The 17602-nt window shown below is 37.6% G+C and overlaps 1 protein-coding gene across 2 annotated transcripts in view; it reads right to left on the bottom strand.

The window, feature by feature from the left end:
* Nucleotides 1-17602, bottom strand: part of Kdm1a (lysine demethylase 1A) — a 76896-nt gene that overhangs the window by 18589 nt on the left and 40705 nt on the right. For both annotated transcript variants that reach the window (XM_004850542.3, XM_004850543.3), the window contains 5 exons: nt 10048-10126; nt 9249-9341; nt 8261-8367; nt 6321-6402; nt 4915-5009 (listed from right to left, as the gene is read on the bottom strand). In XM_004850542.3, the coding sequence (XP_004850599.1) occupies nt 4915-5009; nt 6321-6402; nt 8261-8367; nt 9249-9341; nt 10048-10126 (456 nt within the window). The remainder of the gene's footprint in view (nt 1-4914; nt 5010-6320; nt 6403-8260; nt 8368-9248; nt 9342-10047; nt 10127-17602) is intronic.

The raw sequence follows: 17602 nt of genomic DNA on the forward strand, positions 1-17602 counted from the left end.
CCCCAATAAAAATGGTATCTCTCGCATTCTGAGAATCTGATGAGTTTTATTATTCTAAATGGGTTTAACCCTAACTGTTTTGGTTTTGAAAATTACATGAAGCATGCCTGCACATGTCAAGAGAGGGGCAGCCTGTGTGTCCAGCCCATGGGGAATAAATTTAAGGAAAGCCAAATAACTTTTTGGAAAAGGTTCCTAACTTTTGCAGGAAATAATCTCAAAAGAAGAACAGATTTCCTTAGTTCTACACCTGGTTACTTTCTATTACCAAAACCCTTCAAAAACATTTACATCTATCTTACTTCCAGTAAGCTCTCTATCACCAGAGCAGTACGGACTTAAGGGCTGCAATGTTCCAGGTAAAGAAGCTTCTGAGATTTTAGCCAGAGAAATTCTTAGAAGAGTTATGCTGAAAAAAGCGATAATGGCCAAATCTGGCCAATGGAGGGCATAGTTAAATTTTACCTTCCCACTCTCATACCACTGACCACTTCCAGAATTAACAGCGATACAGAAGATTAAGATTAGTTCCTCTGGAAAAAACCAGAAGAAGTAATTTACATTTAAGAGTATCTAATTCAGATTCTCCCAAACAGTCAAGGAAATCAGATGCAGCTATTCTCCCTAAAGGTAGAATAAGGACACTGGGCCTTTGATCCAAGTAAAATTTAGTATGATTCTATAATTGGAGACTGCTGCCCTCTACCCTGACTCCTTTTAACTTATAGGAATCTTCAGGGGATAAAAGTGACTGACGTATTTAAAGCAGTAACTGGGTGTGTAAAGAGGTACACAAAACAGATCTAAGTAGTTCACTTAGCAATTTTTAACATGCAGGAGAGGTGCTCAGTAAATTCCTATTAAATGAATAAATATAGTTTGGAAAAGTTAAGTTAGTACTATATCTATATTTGAGAGCTGAAACTTTGTTTTGTTGTGTTTTTTTTGGTACCGGATATCCAACTCAGGACCTTGGGCTTGCAAGGCAGGCGCTGGAACCACTGAGCTAAATCGCCAGCCCTGAAACTTTGTTTTTGAGACAGGGTCTTGTTATGTAGTTCAAGCTGGCCTTGAACTCTAGATAGCCTAGGCTGGCCTGGAACTCACCATGATCCTCCTGCCTCTGCCTCCTGAGTGCTGGGATTACAGACATGAGCTCTCCCATACCCAGCTAACTTTGGAACTTTGAGACTATTAAAGAAAGGTAGATTTTTATATTTACAAAACACTGGGATTTAAAAGGAGGAAGGGTAAGACTGCTGCAAAGATACTGAGGACAGGGCCAGGGATTTAGCTCAGTGATTTCGCTGCCTGCTGTGCAAGCGCAAGGACCGGAGTTCAATCCCCGGTACCAAAAAAAAAAAAAGATACTGAGGATGTTTCTTCAAAGGAATATGAAAACCAAAAAAACTAACAGACTTGTGCTAAAAAAAATAATAACCTAAGCACCACCCTAATATGACCACAAATGAAAACCTGCTGGGTATTATAGGTGCTGAGTAGAGGTACAATTAAATGGGCTTTGTAAGAGTCCTGGGATCCATCATCTTTCATGCATTATGTTTTCTTTGTAACAGCTACACTAATCCCAAGAAGAAAATCAAGATCTCAGTTTCTCAAAGTAGCTACTGAGTCTTTAGATCTCACTTGGGAGGACACACTCCAAAACCAACCAGGAACCTTGTAATGCAGAATGCTACAGCACCACAGGAATATGATTAAGATAACATTTCCAGGGCGAGGGATGTAACTCAGTGGCACCGTGCCTGCCTGGCAAGTGCAAGGTCCTGAGTTCAATTCCCATTACAAAAAAAAAAAAAAAACACCAAAACTTTTCAATTACTTAAAAAAAAAAAAAAAAAGCCAGGCATGGGGTTGCACAGTTATAATCCTAGCACTGAGGGACCCCAGCCTGACAACTTAGCAAGACTGTCTCAAGGGGTGTGGGGGGCACGGCGCATGCACATGCGCTAGATATATAACTCATAGGAAAGGCCCTAGATTCAATCCCCAGTACTGGGAAGGAGGTGGGGGTGGCAATGGCTAAAGCCCCAAGTAATTAGCTAATACACACAAGATGGAGAAATTTCTTCTAGTTCCCCCATCCATGCATATTTCTGCCCCTCACTGTGACTACCAAGATGTTCCTGATATAAATTACCCACTTCCTAACCTTCTCCTTGTCTAGTTAAAGGTGATTACAGGATAGGTCAAAGTATAGCTTCATCTCTCGTAAATCTGTGGGCAGCTGTGGTATTAGCTCCGCTTTTACAGGCTTGGTAAAAGCGGTAAGATATGGGAGATTCCTTCTATTGACAGAGACATCCTTAATATCCCTACAGTATTTTGTTCCTTTATAGGACAGACCTTGTTCTAGTCATCCAGAACTATAAAATTGGGCCGGGGATTTAGCCCAGTGGTTCCGCCACCTGCCTCGCAAGTGCAAGGTCCCAAGTTCGATCTCCGGTACCAAAAAAACAAACAAACAAACAAACAAAGAACTATAAAATAAACTTCCCCTGTCAAAAACAGAACCTCAACATTCTAGCTGTCCACACAGGACCAGAGAAAAGAGTCAGGGTAAACTCTTTCAGGAACTCTTGTGATTGTGATTAAAACAGTATTAATCTAACAAACCAAATGGATATGTGTCTTTAAGTCAGGATTACCACTGATTTTCATAACCATGAGCAAGTGCTGGCCTTATACAGGATGACAGATTTAATTTCTATGCAGTAAACAACAGAACCATGAAATTACCCCCTTTTTGATTCTTTATGTAAAAGAATGGAGAAACACAATCCCATCTTATCTAATAGTTTACTAAAGAAAAATCAATGACTGAGTAAATTTCTATGTGACGTAGGCGCTGCTGGATCCTAGAGGAACTACTAAGAGAAGGTCCTCTGAGAAGGCGACAGCAGACGGAGTCACAAAGGCAGTTGTACATATTCATCCCACCCCATCTTCCAATCAAACATCAGGCAAGTGTAGCAAAACTACTATAGGACTTGAGCAACAAAGAACTTCCTGTGCTTTCTACTATGAGCTCTTCCTCCTTTAGAGAATTCTCTACATTGTCCTCTGCTTCCAATGTCATTCCCTCCCTTCTCACAGCCACAGGCTGCAGTTCTTACGGGCTCCTCATAAATGTTCTCCCCGCACTCTTCCCACCTCCACATACTTTCCTGCTCCCTTAGTTCTTCTGTAGCAATTTGTTCTTTCATCTAATTCTTGGCAAATCTGTCTCAACTTTGTGCTACTGATCTATTTATGGGTGATATATTTGTAGCTTTCTTTAAAATATCTTACACAACAGACAAAAACAAAAAATCCAATAGGAAGAGAACAGGTAAAACAAGACTGAAAAAAATGGAGGTTCATCATAGTATTCTCTACTTTTATGCTTATTTTTTAATTTCCATAATAAAAAATTGAGAAAAAAAATATTTGTGGGTTGGGTGCGGTGGTGCATGCCTGTATTCCCAGTGCTCTGGAAAGCCGAGGTAGGAGGCTGAAAGCTTAAGCCCAGCCTGGGTAACTTAGTAAAACTCTATTTCAGGGCTGGGGATTTAGCTCAGTGGCACTGCAACTGCCTTGCAAGCAGTTCAATTCCTGAGTTCAATTCCAGGTACCAAAACAAAAACAAAAACACAAAAAAAACCCAACTCTATTTCAAAATAATAAAGGTAGAGGTACAGCTTAGTGTGAAGGCCCTGGATTAAAAACAAAATCGTATAGAAGTACTACTAGACTACAGAATGGTTGAATTAATCTTTTAATTCATCCTTTCTCAATCTGTTTATTCTTTTTTTTTTTTTTTGGTACTGGAGATTGAACTCAGGACCTTGCATTTGTGAGGCAGGTGGCGGTACCACTGAGCTAAATCCCCAGCCCAATCTGTTCTTTATTCTGCCAGAAGCCTCCCAAAAGCCCTAGGAGGAAATGGGAATGAAGTGTCCTCAAAGTGTCCTTTCCTGATACCAACCCCATTAAGCCTAATATAGACTAGGAATATGTGAAGATATCCCTTAAGGCCCTTCACACAAAATTCGAGAGTTGGGATCTATCACTTTTAGAAAAGGTAGCTAAGGGCTGGAAATTTAGCTCAGTAGGGGCACGCCTGCCTCACAGGCGCAAGGTCCTGAGTTCGATCCTGGTACCAAAAAAAAAAAAGAAAAGTAGAAAAGGTATTTAAGCCACCATATACAGAGCAAATATTCCCTTCCTAAAAACATAAAGATAACAATGTGCTTATATCCTGAGAAGTATGGACTCTTATTCCAATGGGAATTTTTCTGAATACAAACTTTTGAATTTCACTCACCCCAAAAACTATAGGACTGTTTTCACAATCTAAGCCCATCTCTCAATGATTAAACTACTCTCATTCCTACAGACCAATTAATACTTTCACCCTACTGTGATACTAAGGATAAATTCCTATACCTCTGGTCTACAAATACTTTTTAAATCTATCTATGCATCTGAATAAACACCCCCCACCCAAATTTGGCTATTAGCCCATCAAAAGCTTGAGCCTATAAACACAAAACTGAAGTCACAAAGAGCACATGGAGTTAAAGCACATGATGGGAGGCACAATACAAAGAAATGAAGAATCAAGTTTTGATTCCACAGGTGTCTTGGAAAAGTGGCTACAGCCAAATACAAAGATTATCTATCTACCTAGCCTTCATCAAGTGTCTACTGTATAGATAAATGCATAGACAGACATAAATATGCACATACACAATAATCCTTTCCCATATAGCTCAGAGTTAAGAACAATCAGAAAAATATTGCATTTCTCAGTTTATATTATTTGTGTGTGTGTTCAGTTACACATTCTGCCCAGTTTATTTCCAAGTGAACCAAAGAAATTTTTTAAAGTTCTGTTTGTCCTCAACTTACAGCTTGTCCATTGGCTTCATACAGTGGGCATTTTTGCTTGATCTTGGCCAGTTCCATATTTACTTGTTTGCTGACCACAGCCATGGGATTCCCTCCTAAAAAAAGACTCAAACAATTAAATTCACCATACTTGGGCCGGGGATTTAGCTCAGTGGTTTCGCAGCCTGCTGTGCAAGCGCAAGGACCCAAGTTCGCTCCCCAGTACCAAAAATAAATAAATAAATAAAAAATAAATTCACCATACCTATGAAAAGGAAAATTTTTAAAGTAAAAATACTTTTACTTGAAATTTGAAAAGCTCAAAACTGAAGAGTATGTAAATTATATCTTAAAAATGCTCAAAGTAGGGCCGGGGATTTAGCTCAGTGGTTCCGGCGCCTGCCTCGCAAGCGCAAGGTCCCGAATTTGATCCCTGGTACCAAGAAAAAAAAATGCTCAAAGTAAAAATATGGAAGATAACCATAAAGAAGAAAACAAAAAATTAGCCATAATTCCATGAGTTAACATTTTATTACAGATCCTTCTAGATTTTAGGTACATTAAAATTACGTACTATACCCAAAAAAGAATAACACATGTGTTGTTTTATGATCTTCAACTTAGTAATATATTATAGACACTTAAATGTTACTAGGAGCTACATAATTTTTAGGGGCTATATAGTTCTTACTGTGTAATAATTTAATCTTTTAATTTGTGGTTTTAAATGTTCTGCCATTATAAATAATTCCATAAAAAATCCTCCCAACATAACAAGGTCCACTTGCCTGTTTACTTAGAATGATTTCTTAGAACTGGAAAAAGATAATCCCAGTTCAAAAGATATGTACAACATACACCTTGCACATACTGATGTACTCCTTCCGGAAGACTACTTGGCAATTCATTTCTCACTAATGGAAGAAAAGTACCTGTCATGGTTTGAATATGGTTTTTCTCCTTGAAACTTATGCTGGAGTTTAATCTCCACTATGCAGACACTTAATCCCATCAAGGCGTGTAGAAGTGGGGCTTTTGGGAAGTTATTAGATAAAGTCATTAAGGTGGAGTCTCAGGATTTCATCTGGGTGGTTTTGAAAGAGCAAAAAGGACCAGAAGACAGAGACATACATATGTATTTCCTGTCTCTTGCCACATGATGGTGTGTGCCATCTCAGGACTCTTTCAGCAAGGATTCCCTTGACCTTGGACCACAACTGTGAGCCAATATAAACTTTTTCCTTACAACTCACCCAGTCTGCACTGTTAGTGGGAAAAACAACAACAAAAACAAAAAACAAACAAAAAAATCCCAAAACCATGGTACCCCAAACCAATATATTTTAAAATTATCCCTATGGCTTGAAAATGTAAGCTTAAACAATCTTGTGAGTTTTAGACTATGTATTGTAGCAAGAATTACTTACCAAGACCTGTTACTACCATGGCTCCAAGATCTGCTACATAGTTTCCTTTTCGAAATGTAGCAACTCGTCCACCCACTCGATCCTATTAGAAATTAAATGGCCAAAATAATCAATTCTGCTTTAACAACAATAACCTGGCATACCAGGTGCTTATTAGTCTTTCATGATTTAAAAAGAAAGGTTTAGAGTTTACAAGGAGTGCAAGCAATAGTACTGTACAGCCCAGTACAGTGGTGCATGTTACTCAGAAGGCTAAGGCAGGAGGATCACACATTCCAGGCCAGTCTTAGGAAACAAACTTAGCTAGGTCCTGTTTATTTAAAAATAAAAAATAAAAAGGGCTAGCACGTAGTTAGTGGTAAGTGCTTGCTTAGCATGCATGAGGGCCTGGGTGTATGTACACATGCACAATACACTACTGTAGGCACAAACAACAAATGAAGTTTAACCAGAAATTGAGGGAAAGGTAGGTGCTGAGTAACATATAAGAGGTACAGAATTAAACGATGTGATGTGAAATAGTTTCAACAGCCAAAAGACATTGTAGTAAAAGGTACTATTATCATTTTACCCAGCTTTCTCTAATACCTCTTCAAGTACGGGATGCACAAGAGCCACCCATATAGAAAACTCATGTTTACAAATTCCAACATCAAATACTAATACTAACTTTCTACCACCATGACATGACTCGTCCCCTCAATGCTTATAGTCAGCCGTGATTTTTCCCCCTAGATGGGTCTCACTATGTTGCCCAGGCTGATCTTGAACTTCTGGGCTCAACTGATCCTCTTGCCTCGGCCTCCTGAGTAGCTGGTACCACTGGTGTGTACCACTAACCTGGCACAACTGTTAATAATCTGATTTCTCTGACAAATGGTTCTCTAGTGCAGCCCTATGCCCAGGGGTGGAGTTCACAGAACATGTAACACTGAAAATACATTTTGTCCCTAAATAGTCCATAGAGACTTTCAAGTATAGGAAAACCTTACTGAGTTGTAGTTATAATTCAATAATTGTGTATTCTTAGTATGTACTACACAGAGGGCACACAAATATTTTTGAATTAACAAAACATTATTTTTAGTAAGATATTAGGAAAATATTCAATTTCCCTAGTTTCTATTTTAAAGTATCTTAAAAATTTGCAGTTTATGAAAAGTAATTTCAATTGCACTGTACACAATATTTCAAAACTTTTATAAAATTTTAGATTCTTTAGTTTACCTAATAGGTGGTGTGGTGTGGTGTGATTTGGTTTTAATGGTGGGAGTTCAGGAAGACTAAGCCACTGAAGGACAATTAAATTCTAAAAGTTATTCATGAAAATAATTTTCCTACTAGCATCCTAATATGGTGCTCTTTGATCCACAGTTATAAGGTCAACCCCTTTCTCCTTTGGTTTCCATTTTTCTCTCTAGGATTAATAATTAAGGAAACCAAAATCTTGGCCTCATTAGGGCCTAAAGATGGTTTCTGCCTGATATCAAATAATTCTTCTTTGACTATCAACCAGGGAACACAATTCACCACTGCAAATAATTGCCTCCAACAAACAGTAAATCCACAAAGGCCCCAAATTTGAGAGCTAACCTCAAGAAATAATGCCCTGAAAATATCCAGGATGTCTGGATTCCTTACAAACTTGAAATACTCAATGAGCACTTTTCAAAGCTTTACTGTCAAAAGTGCTTCATCCAGGGGCTGGGGCTGCAGCTCACTGGTAGAGCACTTGCCAGCATGTAAGACCCTGGGTTTGATCCCAGTACCACAAAAAAATACTTCATTCACTATAAATTAGCAATATAAAAAATATTGTGCATAGTATACAAATCAATTTGGGTGAGTTCAAGATATACAATTCCTTAATCTATAACAGATAATTTCTTTTACCATATTTCCACTGGGTCAGCCTAATAAACCCAAAATAAAATTCTTACCCTGGCTTCCAGAAGTGTGACATCCATTCCAAAACTTTGTAGTTGTCGGGCTGCTGCCAAGCCTGAGACTCCAGAGCCTATAATAATTACCTTTCCTGTCTTTTTAGCTAAAAGCAAAAAACGAACAAAAATCAGAATATTTTGTTAGAATTTGTTGAGATTTATTTCCCCGTATGAAAATCTCTGGGTTAACATATCGTTATGCATTAAAAGTAAAAAATTTAGTTATTTTCAAAATATGGAAACAACTGGAAAACTCATTAACAAAAATTTTTCTAATTTTTAAAAATGGTACTGGTGCTGGAAGCCAGGGCTATACACATGTAGACAAGTAATCTATCACTGAGCTACACTCCCAGCCAACTGTTGAACACATTTATAAATCAAATTCATTTCCTTGAAATTTACTTTCTCCTTATTTTCAATAATGTTTCAGTATATGTGATCCTTAATATATCATGACTGATTTGCTCCTCTTAATCAAGAACTGTACTAGGACATATTCTGGGTATAAGATATTTCCTTTAAGATGTACTTCTCTGCAGTCTTAAATCAGTATTCCTTTTTTGAAGAATTAAGGCATTAAAAATAAATGTATCCATTCTCAAACTATCCCTGACTCCTTGATCCCTGGCAGACATAACCCAAACATTATGAAAAAAACCCCCAAACAAACAGCATCAATGAGAGAAAAACTTTCAACCTCCTGCTTGCAAAACTGCTAATTTTTAACAATCTGATCTTTTAAACTCTGATCTTCTAAAACTTGGAAATCTAATCTTTTCTAAGTGCCTATGAAGCTAGAAATTAAGAGAAATGTGTATTTAAAGATTTTGTTTTAAATTTGACTTACAGTATAAACTTGAGAATATTTTGACTAAATAAGTTTATATATCAAAATAAAATGCTAACAATATCATGGATACAAAATACAGTCCTGGAATCATAACTTAAAGCTATTAAATTAATTGGCCAGGTAGGTTCTTACTTGGTAAGGGTTTTATCCTTTTATAGATGCCAAAGTTGATAAGACCATGACGCTCTAAATAACTGTGAACTCGATGGACAAGCACAGTATCACCTATAAGATAAATGAATTTTAAAATGTTTGTATTTGCAAAACTTTAAACAGAAAACCCTGAAAAGAAATCATGAAGTCATTCTACACGTTCCCATAAACTTCAGGTCATATGACTCCTTTAGAAAAGTGATTCTTATTCTTCTCTGAGATAGTCCAAAATGTGTATCACATTATTCGAAATGTTTTAGAATGACATTCCAGTACAGATGATACGGGGAACAAACCTTTGTAAGGTAGTTATAATGCTCACTCATATTAGCCAAAACTTTCTAAGACTGCTAATGGCCAAGGAGGAAATAAACCCAGACAGCTACCAAATCAAGTTCCAAAGTAAAACACAGATCAAAGTCAAACAAGTCTAGGAAAATTTGGAAATCTCTTGAACTCATCTGTCAATACAATTTAAAAACCAGAAAACAAAAACACAGAAAATAGGCTAATTTTTGCACTGCACAGGGTAAAATTATATGTACATAAAAATGAAAAAATTACAAACATGAAATTCCTGGAAAAAATTAATAATTTTTTTTTTTTTAAAGAGAGGGCTGGTTTTTTATTTCTTTGTTTGTTTTTGGTACCGGAGATCGAACTCAGGACCTTGGCCTTGTATGGCAGGCGCCGGAACCACTGAGCTAAATCCCTGGCCCTAAAATTATTAATTTTTGCAATCTGGTCCAAAATTAGTCCCATCAAACATACTACTTACTGTTATAAGGCGCTTCTAATTGTTGGAGAGTAGCCTCAAATGTCAGCTGAATCTTTGGATTATCCAACCACAACTGTAACTATATTTAAATAACATAAATCGTATTACAAACAAATAGACATATCATTTAACCATCTGTAAAATCACCTTTCCAAGTTAAGACTTCAAATACGAGTTTTACTCAGGGAGGGGAATATTCCTAACAAAGGAATATAAAACTTGTGTTTCCTGATGAAACACAAAACTGCACCAGGTGAGTGGAGAAGCTAGGGATATTTAACCTAAAAAGAAAAATTACCTAGTAACTTGCCAAGATCATATAGTTACATGGCTGGGTTACATGACTCCAGAGATGCTGAGTGGATAAAATCCATACATACTAATGATCAATTAGATATACAGACATGAGAGAGAAAGGTATTATGGGTAATTTCTCACTTTTTTGTTTGTACAACTGAATTAGTTGTCATCACTGAATGAGGTCACTGAAATTAGAAATGAGACAAGTCTACTACTACAGTAACTAAAATAGGCAGCTTAGAGGAGGTAACATCTGGTCATCTGCTTATGAGCGAGAACTAAAGCCAAATGTGCAGAAAAGAGCTCCTTCAGTTCACATAATGGCTGGTTGTTAAGGATACACACACATAGCAATTAAAGAGAACAACCAGGAAGGTGGGATAAAATCAGAATACAGTATCAATGAAGACAAGGGAATGATATGTTTAAGAAAGGAGCAGTTAAAGCTGGGTGTGGTGGTGCACACTTGTAATCCCCGCACCTGGACTGACTGACTTGGAAGGATTTAAAGTTTGAGCCTAGCCTGGGTTACTTAGTGATTTTGCAAGACTCTGCCTCCAAATAAAAAAAACAGAAAAAAGAGGCTTGGGATATAGCTCAATGCAAAGGCCCTGGGTTCAACACCCAGTACCTAAAAAAAATAAAGTCAATTATTTTAAATACTGCTGAAAAAGCGTAAGATGAGGAATCAAAAAATACCATGGTACGGCTAATGTGCTTTAATAGGAAGTCTTTTCAGAGTGAATATATATATTCCTGTTTTATACAGACACACAGACACACACACACACAATGCTAGACAAACTACCATATTTAAATCTTACCTAAATATTAATAAAGACTGCTCCACGGACAAGGTTTCAACAAAGGAGTTAACTTGGTTACACATAAATTAAGTTATAAAGGGATATGAGCAGATCAATATGGACACTCTATTCTCTGAGGCTACTGTCAAGGGAAAATGAATTCTTCACATTCAGTGTGATCAAAATATATGATGAATTTTTATTTTTTATTTTTTTTTGATACTGGAGATCAAACTCGGGACCTTGCACTGTAAGGCAGGTGATGGCACCACTGAGCTAAAACCACGGTCCTGGAATCAGCCCGCTGCAGACAGGCAGGTCTGTGGACGCCCAACAAATCAGCCCAAGCCCTGGCAGCAATCCACTGGACAGCCCCCCCACCCCCCGGCCTCTTCTCTGTACAGCCACCTGGTTCCACACTACAAAGACGCAGAGGACACCGGACCACCAGACCACTGTACTGGGTAAGTTGGAGTCATCTTCACATCCCATCAGGACCGGGTCTATCTTCGGGGGAAGGGCAGCTGGAACCTGCAATACAACTCTGCAGAGTTCAACCCTACAGGAGGACAGGGAGCTCAACCTGGGACTTGCAGTCAGAAATCTGACTGAATCTCATGGGTCTGCGACTAGCTTGCTGAAACTCATTGTCTTATATTTGCACACTGCTACCCACGTTGTCTATTGTGACAGCAGAGACATACCCTGAAAGAGGCCCTACATCTTCACTGTTTTATTTTTATTCCCAAAATTAGTATTATTAGTTTGGTTTTTTTTCTCTTTTCTTTTGCTCCTCTTATCTTTAATTTTTTTTCCTACTCTTTGCAAATATTTGCTTTTCTCTCCTTTTTTTTCCTTCTTTCTTTTCTCTTTCCTTTCTCTCTTTCTTGCTCTCCCACATTGTTCATCTTTCCTTTTTTGTCCCTGTTTTGGTCCTCATTCGGAGTTCTTCTTTATTTTATTATTATTCTTTTCTTCCTTCTCACCTGTGTCCTCTGGCCACACTGCTAACCTTCCCCTATCCTTCTTCCCATCTGTCCCTCCCTCCCCAACCCCTTCTAACTCTCCATCCCAAAGGGTAAAGTTGTTATATTGAAGAGTTTATTCACTATATGTTGGGTTGGTCCTCCATCTTGATTTAATTCACTCAGCTAAAGGTGATAGATTAATAACTACCACAAAGTGTCATTTTCGAAGACGTACTTGATGCATTAGTGTTGCTGATTGTATCACTTGGGCTAAGGTGTTGGTATTGATCTAGTCAATGAACCTTCCTAGTATAAGGAAAATGAGATAGCCTTAGAGTCATTAGAGACTCAAAACTTAAAGACCAGCTATATCTGGAAGACACCTAAGAAGCAATCATTCCATAAGGGTTCTAATTACAAGCAACAAAGATACCTATAATAAGCAATTTCAAACTATCAACCCAGGAGTTAAACCAAGGACAATACCAAAAACAAAAATGAGAAGACATTTAAGCAAGGCACAAACTCAGACTTCCACCCAACCAAGGGTAAATCCTGGGGGAAAAGAGATGGAAATGTCCCATAACCAACCACTTGGATACCCTGGAACTGACAGCACAGGAAGTAAAACAGATGAATGAGGCTCTAGAAAAATTCAAAGCAGAAATAATCTCCCAGATAGCTACAGAGATGGTGAGCAGAGTGAAAGACATGATTAGAGGCTCTAGAACAGAAACTGATAAAAAAATAGATGAGCTCAGAAACATGCTGGAAACCACGAATACCCAGCATAAGAAAGAAATGGAAACTATGATGACCCAACATAAGAAAGAAATGGAATCCATGAAACAGATTCAAACAGATATTCAGGAGATCAAAAACTCCACTGAAAGTATCCACAGCAGATTAAGGGAATCTGAAGATAGAATATCAGATATAGAAGACAGGATTGCGGTTAGAGACCATGAAAATAGAGATTTCTTAAAAATAGTAAGGGACCACGAGAAATCAATCCAACAACTGCTAGATGATGCAAAGAAGAATAACATAAGACTGACAGGAGTCCATGAAAAAACAGGAAAAAGCACAACTGACACAAAAAAAACTGTTCACAGAAGTAATAGTGGAAAACTTCCCAGACAAAGGTAGAGAATTGGACATACAGATAAGTGAGGCATATAGAACTCCAACTAGCCATGATCAAAAAAAATCTACATCTAGACATATAATAGTCAAGATCCCAGAAACCCAACAGAAAAACAAAATCCTACAAGCAGTTAGAGAAAAGAAACAAATCACCTACAAAGGAAAGCCCATCAGAATCACAGCGGACTTCTCAATACAAACCCTCAAATCAAGGACAGCCTGGAGTGAAGTATTTCAAGCCCTAAAAGAAAATAACTTCCAACCTAGACTGTTGTATCCTGCAAAATTATCTTTCAAAATCGATGGGGAAATTAGATACTTCCATGACAAAGAACATCTGAGAAATTTCATGAACACCAAACCAGAACTACAAGCAATTCTAAACAATATCCTAGAAAAAAGCAATGAAGGCCACAACTCCATGAGGCCCAACAGAGGGAAGCCACCAAGCAAGGTAAGACACTAAAGGGAAAGGGGGAAAAAAATAAGGAATAAAAGAGCCAACAAAAGTAAAACATCATGACAAGGATAAATCAATATCTATCAATTATAACACTCAATATTAATGGCCTCAATTCACCAATCAAAAGAAATAGATTGGCAGAATGGATTAAAAAGGAAAATGCAACAATATGCTGTATACAAGAAACACACCTAACTCAAAAAGCAACTCATAGACTGAAAGTAAAAGGACGGAAAACAGTTCTCCACGCCACAGGAACCCAGAAGAAAGCAGGGGTAGCAATCTTATTTGCAGACAAGGTAGATTTCAAACCAAAACTAAGAGAGACAAAGATGGTCACTACATCCTTGTGAAGGGAACAATCCAAGAGGAAGAGATGACAATCCTAAACAGATATGCACCAAATATGAATGCCCCCAACTATACAAAACAAATATTAATAGACATGAAAAAACCAAATAAACACTAACACAATTGTAGTGCGGGACCTCAACAACCCACTATCACAAGTAGACAGATCATCTAGACAAACAGTTAACAAGGAAATTCTAGAACTGAACCAAACCATTGAACAAATAGACTTAATAGATGTTTACAGGGTTCCACCCCACAAAATCGGAATACACATTCTTTTCGGCTGCACACGGGTCATTCTCCAGAATAGACCACATGCTAGCTCATAGGACATGTCTCAGTAAAACCATGGCCCTGAATTTTTAAATTTTAAAAAATTTATAACAGTAAAATATATACTGCCATAAATCCTCAAGACATTCCCCCTTTCCATTTCAAACACTTCAAATCCCATCATTCTTACAAGTGTCCTCTTTCATACGTATTATGATGGAGTATGATAAAAAAATACAGAGAATGCTGCTGCTGTTACCATCCAACAGAAAGGCAGCTTTATAAAAACAATACAGTGTCTCCTCATGTACCCTATTCATCAGATCTGGTACCATGCGACTTCTGGCTCTTTTCCAAAGTCAAAATGACCATGAAAAGTAAACATTTTTAATCAATTCAGGACATTGAGGCAGCCACAACAGTGCGACTAAACACACTCATGAAAGAGGACTTCCAGAACTGCTTCAGAAAGTGACAAGAATGATGGGATTCGTGTGTCTGAAGTGAGTGTTCTGAGGAGTAATGATGGCAGTGTGTCTCACTGCAATAAATTTTAACATTTACTGTATTTTTCAATCACATTGACCCAAGCATCAACCCTCACACCAAACTTCTTCCTTCCATCCTATCAAATGGAGCTCAGGTCAGATCTTGCAGTTCAATAATCTTAATGCTATAGTTTTAAAACTGGGAGGCAAAATACATATTTTAAGATTAGAGAACGGATACAATTCTTACAGAAGAAAATGGCTTACTTATATTCTGATTTACAGCCAGAGATCACAACTCTAAACTGAGCCAACTCTTCCCTAAATCTTGACTTTTGGTCAAACAAAATCAATCAGAGAACACGGAAATCAGTATAAATCCATGATTCAAATTCAAATAAACTCCCTTCAGATAAAACAAAAGACAATTTTGTCTAAAAAAGATCTACTTAGATGAAATATGGATGTGCTACACTGATATGTAAGACAAATCAGCCACAGAAACACACTAAAAATTTCTCATTCACGTTTTAAAAATCAGTATTTTCTGTATTGGAAAGTCCAATACAACCTACCAATCACTGGCTACATGATATTCAATAATCGAAATTTGACAGCAGTTTTGCAAAATTATGGAAGTTACTGATGGCTAAAAAGCACCTTGCCTCCTCAATTCTATGGCTTCAGAATTTTTAATGAACAAAGAAACATGGAAAAAACTACAGAAGAAATACAAACGACTAAAAAATATAAAAAAGCAATCAATTTTAGTGATCTAAGAAATAGAAAGCACTGAGATGATGTCGCCTTTATAGCAGCACAAATTGTTGTTGTATTAGCAAAAGTGGGAGCAGCACCAGAGCACAAGTGTTGACCGATTTCAGTCTTTCTGAGAGACAACCTGGCAATAGGTATCAAAACTTAAAAAGAGGGGCTGAGGAGGTAGCTCAGCAGCTTAACACCTGCCTGGCAAGCACAAGGCCCTAAAGTTTGATTCCTGATCCTGCCCTCAAGCCTAAAAAAGCACTCATATCCTTTGACAAGGTAGTTTCCTTTCTAGATCTCCATCATAAGAAGTAACTGCACAGGTAGAATAAAAAATATATACAGTTGTTCAGAGCTTACTTATAAGGCAAAAATGGGAACTTAAATGTCTAACAGTTAAATTAGGACGCAACTTTCAGGAAAAGTATTGTGTAGACATTAATCATTCAGCCAATGAAGAAAGCTGAATTAGGTAAGAAGAAGAGGGTAAGTCTTTTTCTAAATCCTTGGGGAGAAAGACAAGGTTACTATTTAAATTTTTTCTTGGGTTGGGGATTTAGTGGTAGAGCACTTGCCTAGCATGTACAAGGTCCTGGGTTCAACCCTCAGCACCACAAAAAGTAAAAAACAAAACAATTTTTTACGTATTCAAATAAAGATTCTTAATGGGTATTATGAAATTATAAATGAAAAGGATCCCCAAATTACATCCAAATAGAGTCTCAATGTGTAAAAACAAAATTTTATATATAGTTCTAAAAGTACCCAAAGAAAAAACAGTATTTAACAATGGTTATCTCGGAGTATTCACTTCTGATGCCCCTACTCTTCAGAGTAGCTATCCTCTCTTTTTCTGTCCTTTTTCCAAACAAACCATCTTCCTCTATTTTAAATTCTGCCTCTTTAATTCATTTCTGTTGCCACATTTATGATCACGGCAGTTGCATGTTCCAGACAAGGAGTGGTATGTACCTCCCACCCCACCACAGCAATAAAATGACAACTAGTTTTCTCTTGGGGACTGGCTGTTCCACTAATCTGCAGTCTCAGATTTTTTTCATATCCAATGGAATGCATCAATGCCAGAGTTACAAATTAATGTATCTCATAGTGTGAAACAGAATTTGAGAACCCATCCCTTATGGTCAAGCTCCCTCTTTGTTTAGGCCACCACTCTGAGACCCTAGGAGGCTGAAAGACTGCAGTCATACCACCAGGTAGTGGCTATCAGTGTCTACCCTAGGGTTCTTGGCCTTATTCAGTTTTGTTTCCAAAGCACTGTGTTGCTGCCACACCTAATGTGCGCGACCAATAAAGACATATGTTATATAAGCTTTTGTTTCATGGTGAAATTTTTTTTCTTTATTTCTATCACATATGATTTAATATCAGGTTAGCCAAAGAGAAATGATTTGTACTCAGAAGAAAAAGCAAAACCCTAAGTTGTTAATATGGATATGTAGCAGTATTTTCCTCACTATTCATCTAATCTATATCCAGCAACCAGAAAAAGATGCTTGGACTCTTCCTGTCAGTAATCATATGTTAACCACACACTCCCATTTCCAGTTTAAATAAATGAATTATACTTGTTTCTTTAATGTGATATTTCAGCAATCCACGAAGCCTTCTGGCTATATATACAGCTTCTAAAATCAATAGTTTTATGCCTGTATTAATATTCATTATTAAATACTTTGTGGGCTGGGGATTTAGCTCAGTGGTTCCGGTGCCTGTCTTGCAAGCAAAAGGTCCTGAATTCGATCCCTGGTACCAGAAAAAAAAAAGAAAAAAAAAATTCTTTCTTTCTTTTCTTTCTGTGCTGGATATTGAATCTAGGGCCTTGTGCATGCTAGACAAGCCATCTCCCATTGAGCTGTACCTCCAGTCCCTGATGTCCTTTATGAATATAATCTAGATTCAACAATTGTTGGCTCGTAGGGCAGTGCAGCTCAGCTGGTCCCAGCACCCAGAAGGAAGCTCTCCACCTCC

The sequence above is a fragment of the Heterocephalus glaber genome, unplaced genomic scaffold, assembly GCF_053883595.1.
Source record: "Heterocephalus glaber isolate CG9 unplaced genomic scaffold, H.glaber_assembly_v1.0 deba00001452, whole genome shotgun sequence".
Taxonomy (NCBI): domain Eukaryota; kingdom Metazoa; phylum Chordata; class Mammalia; order Rodentia; family Bathyergidae; genus Heterocephalus; species Heterocephalus glaber.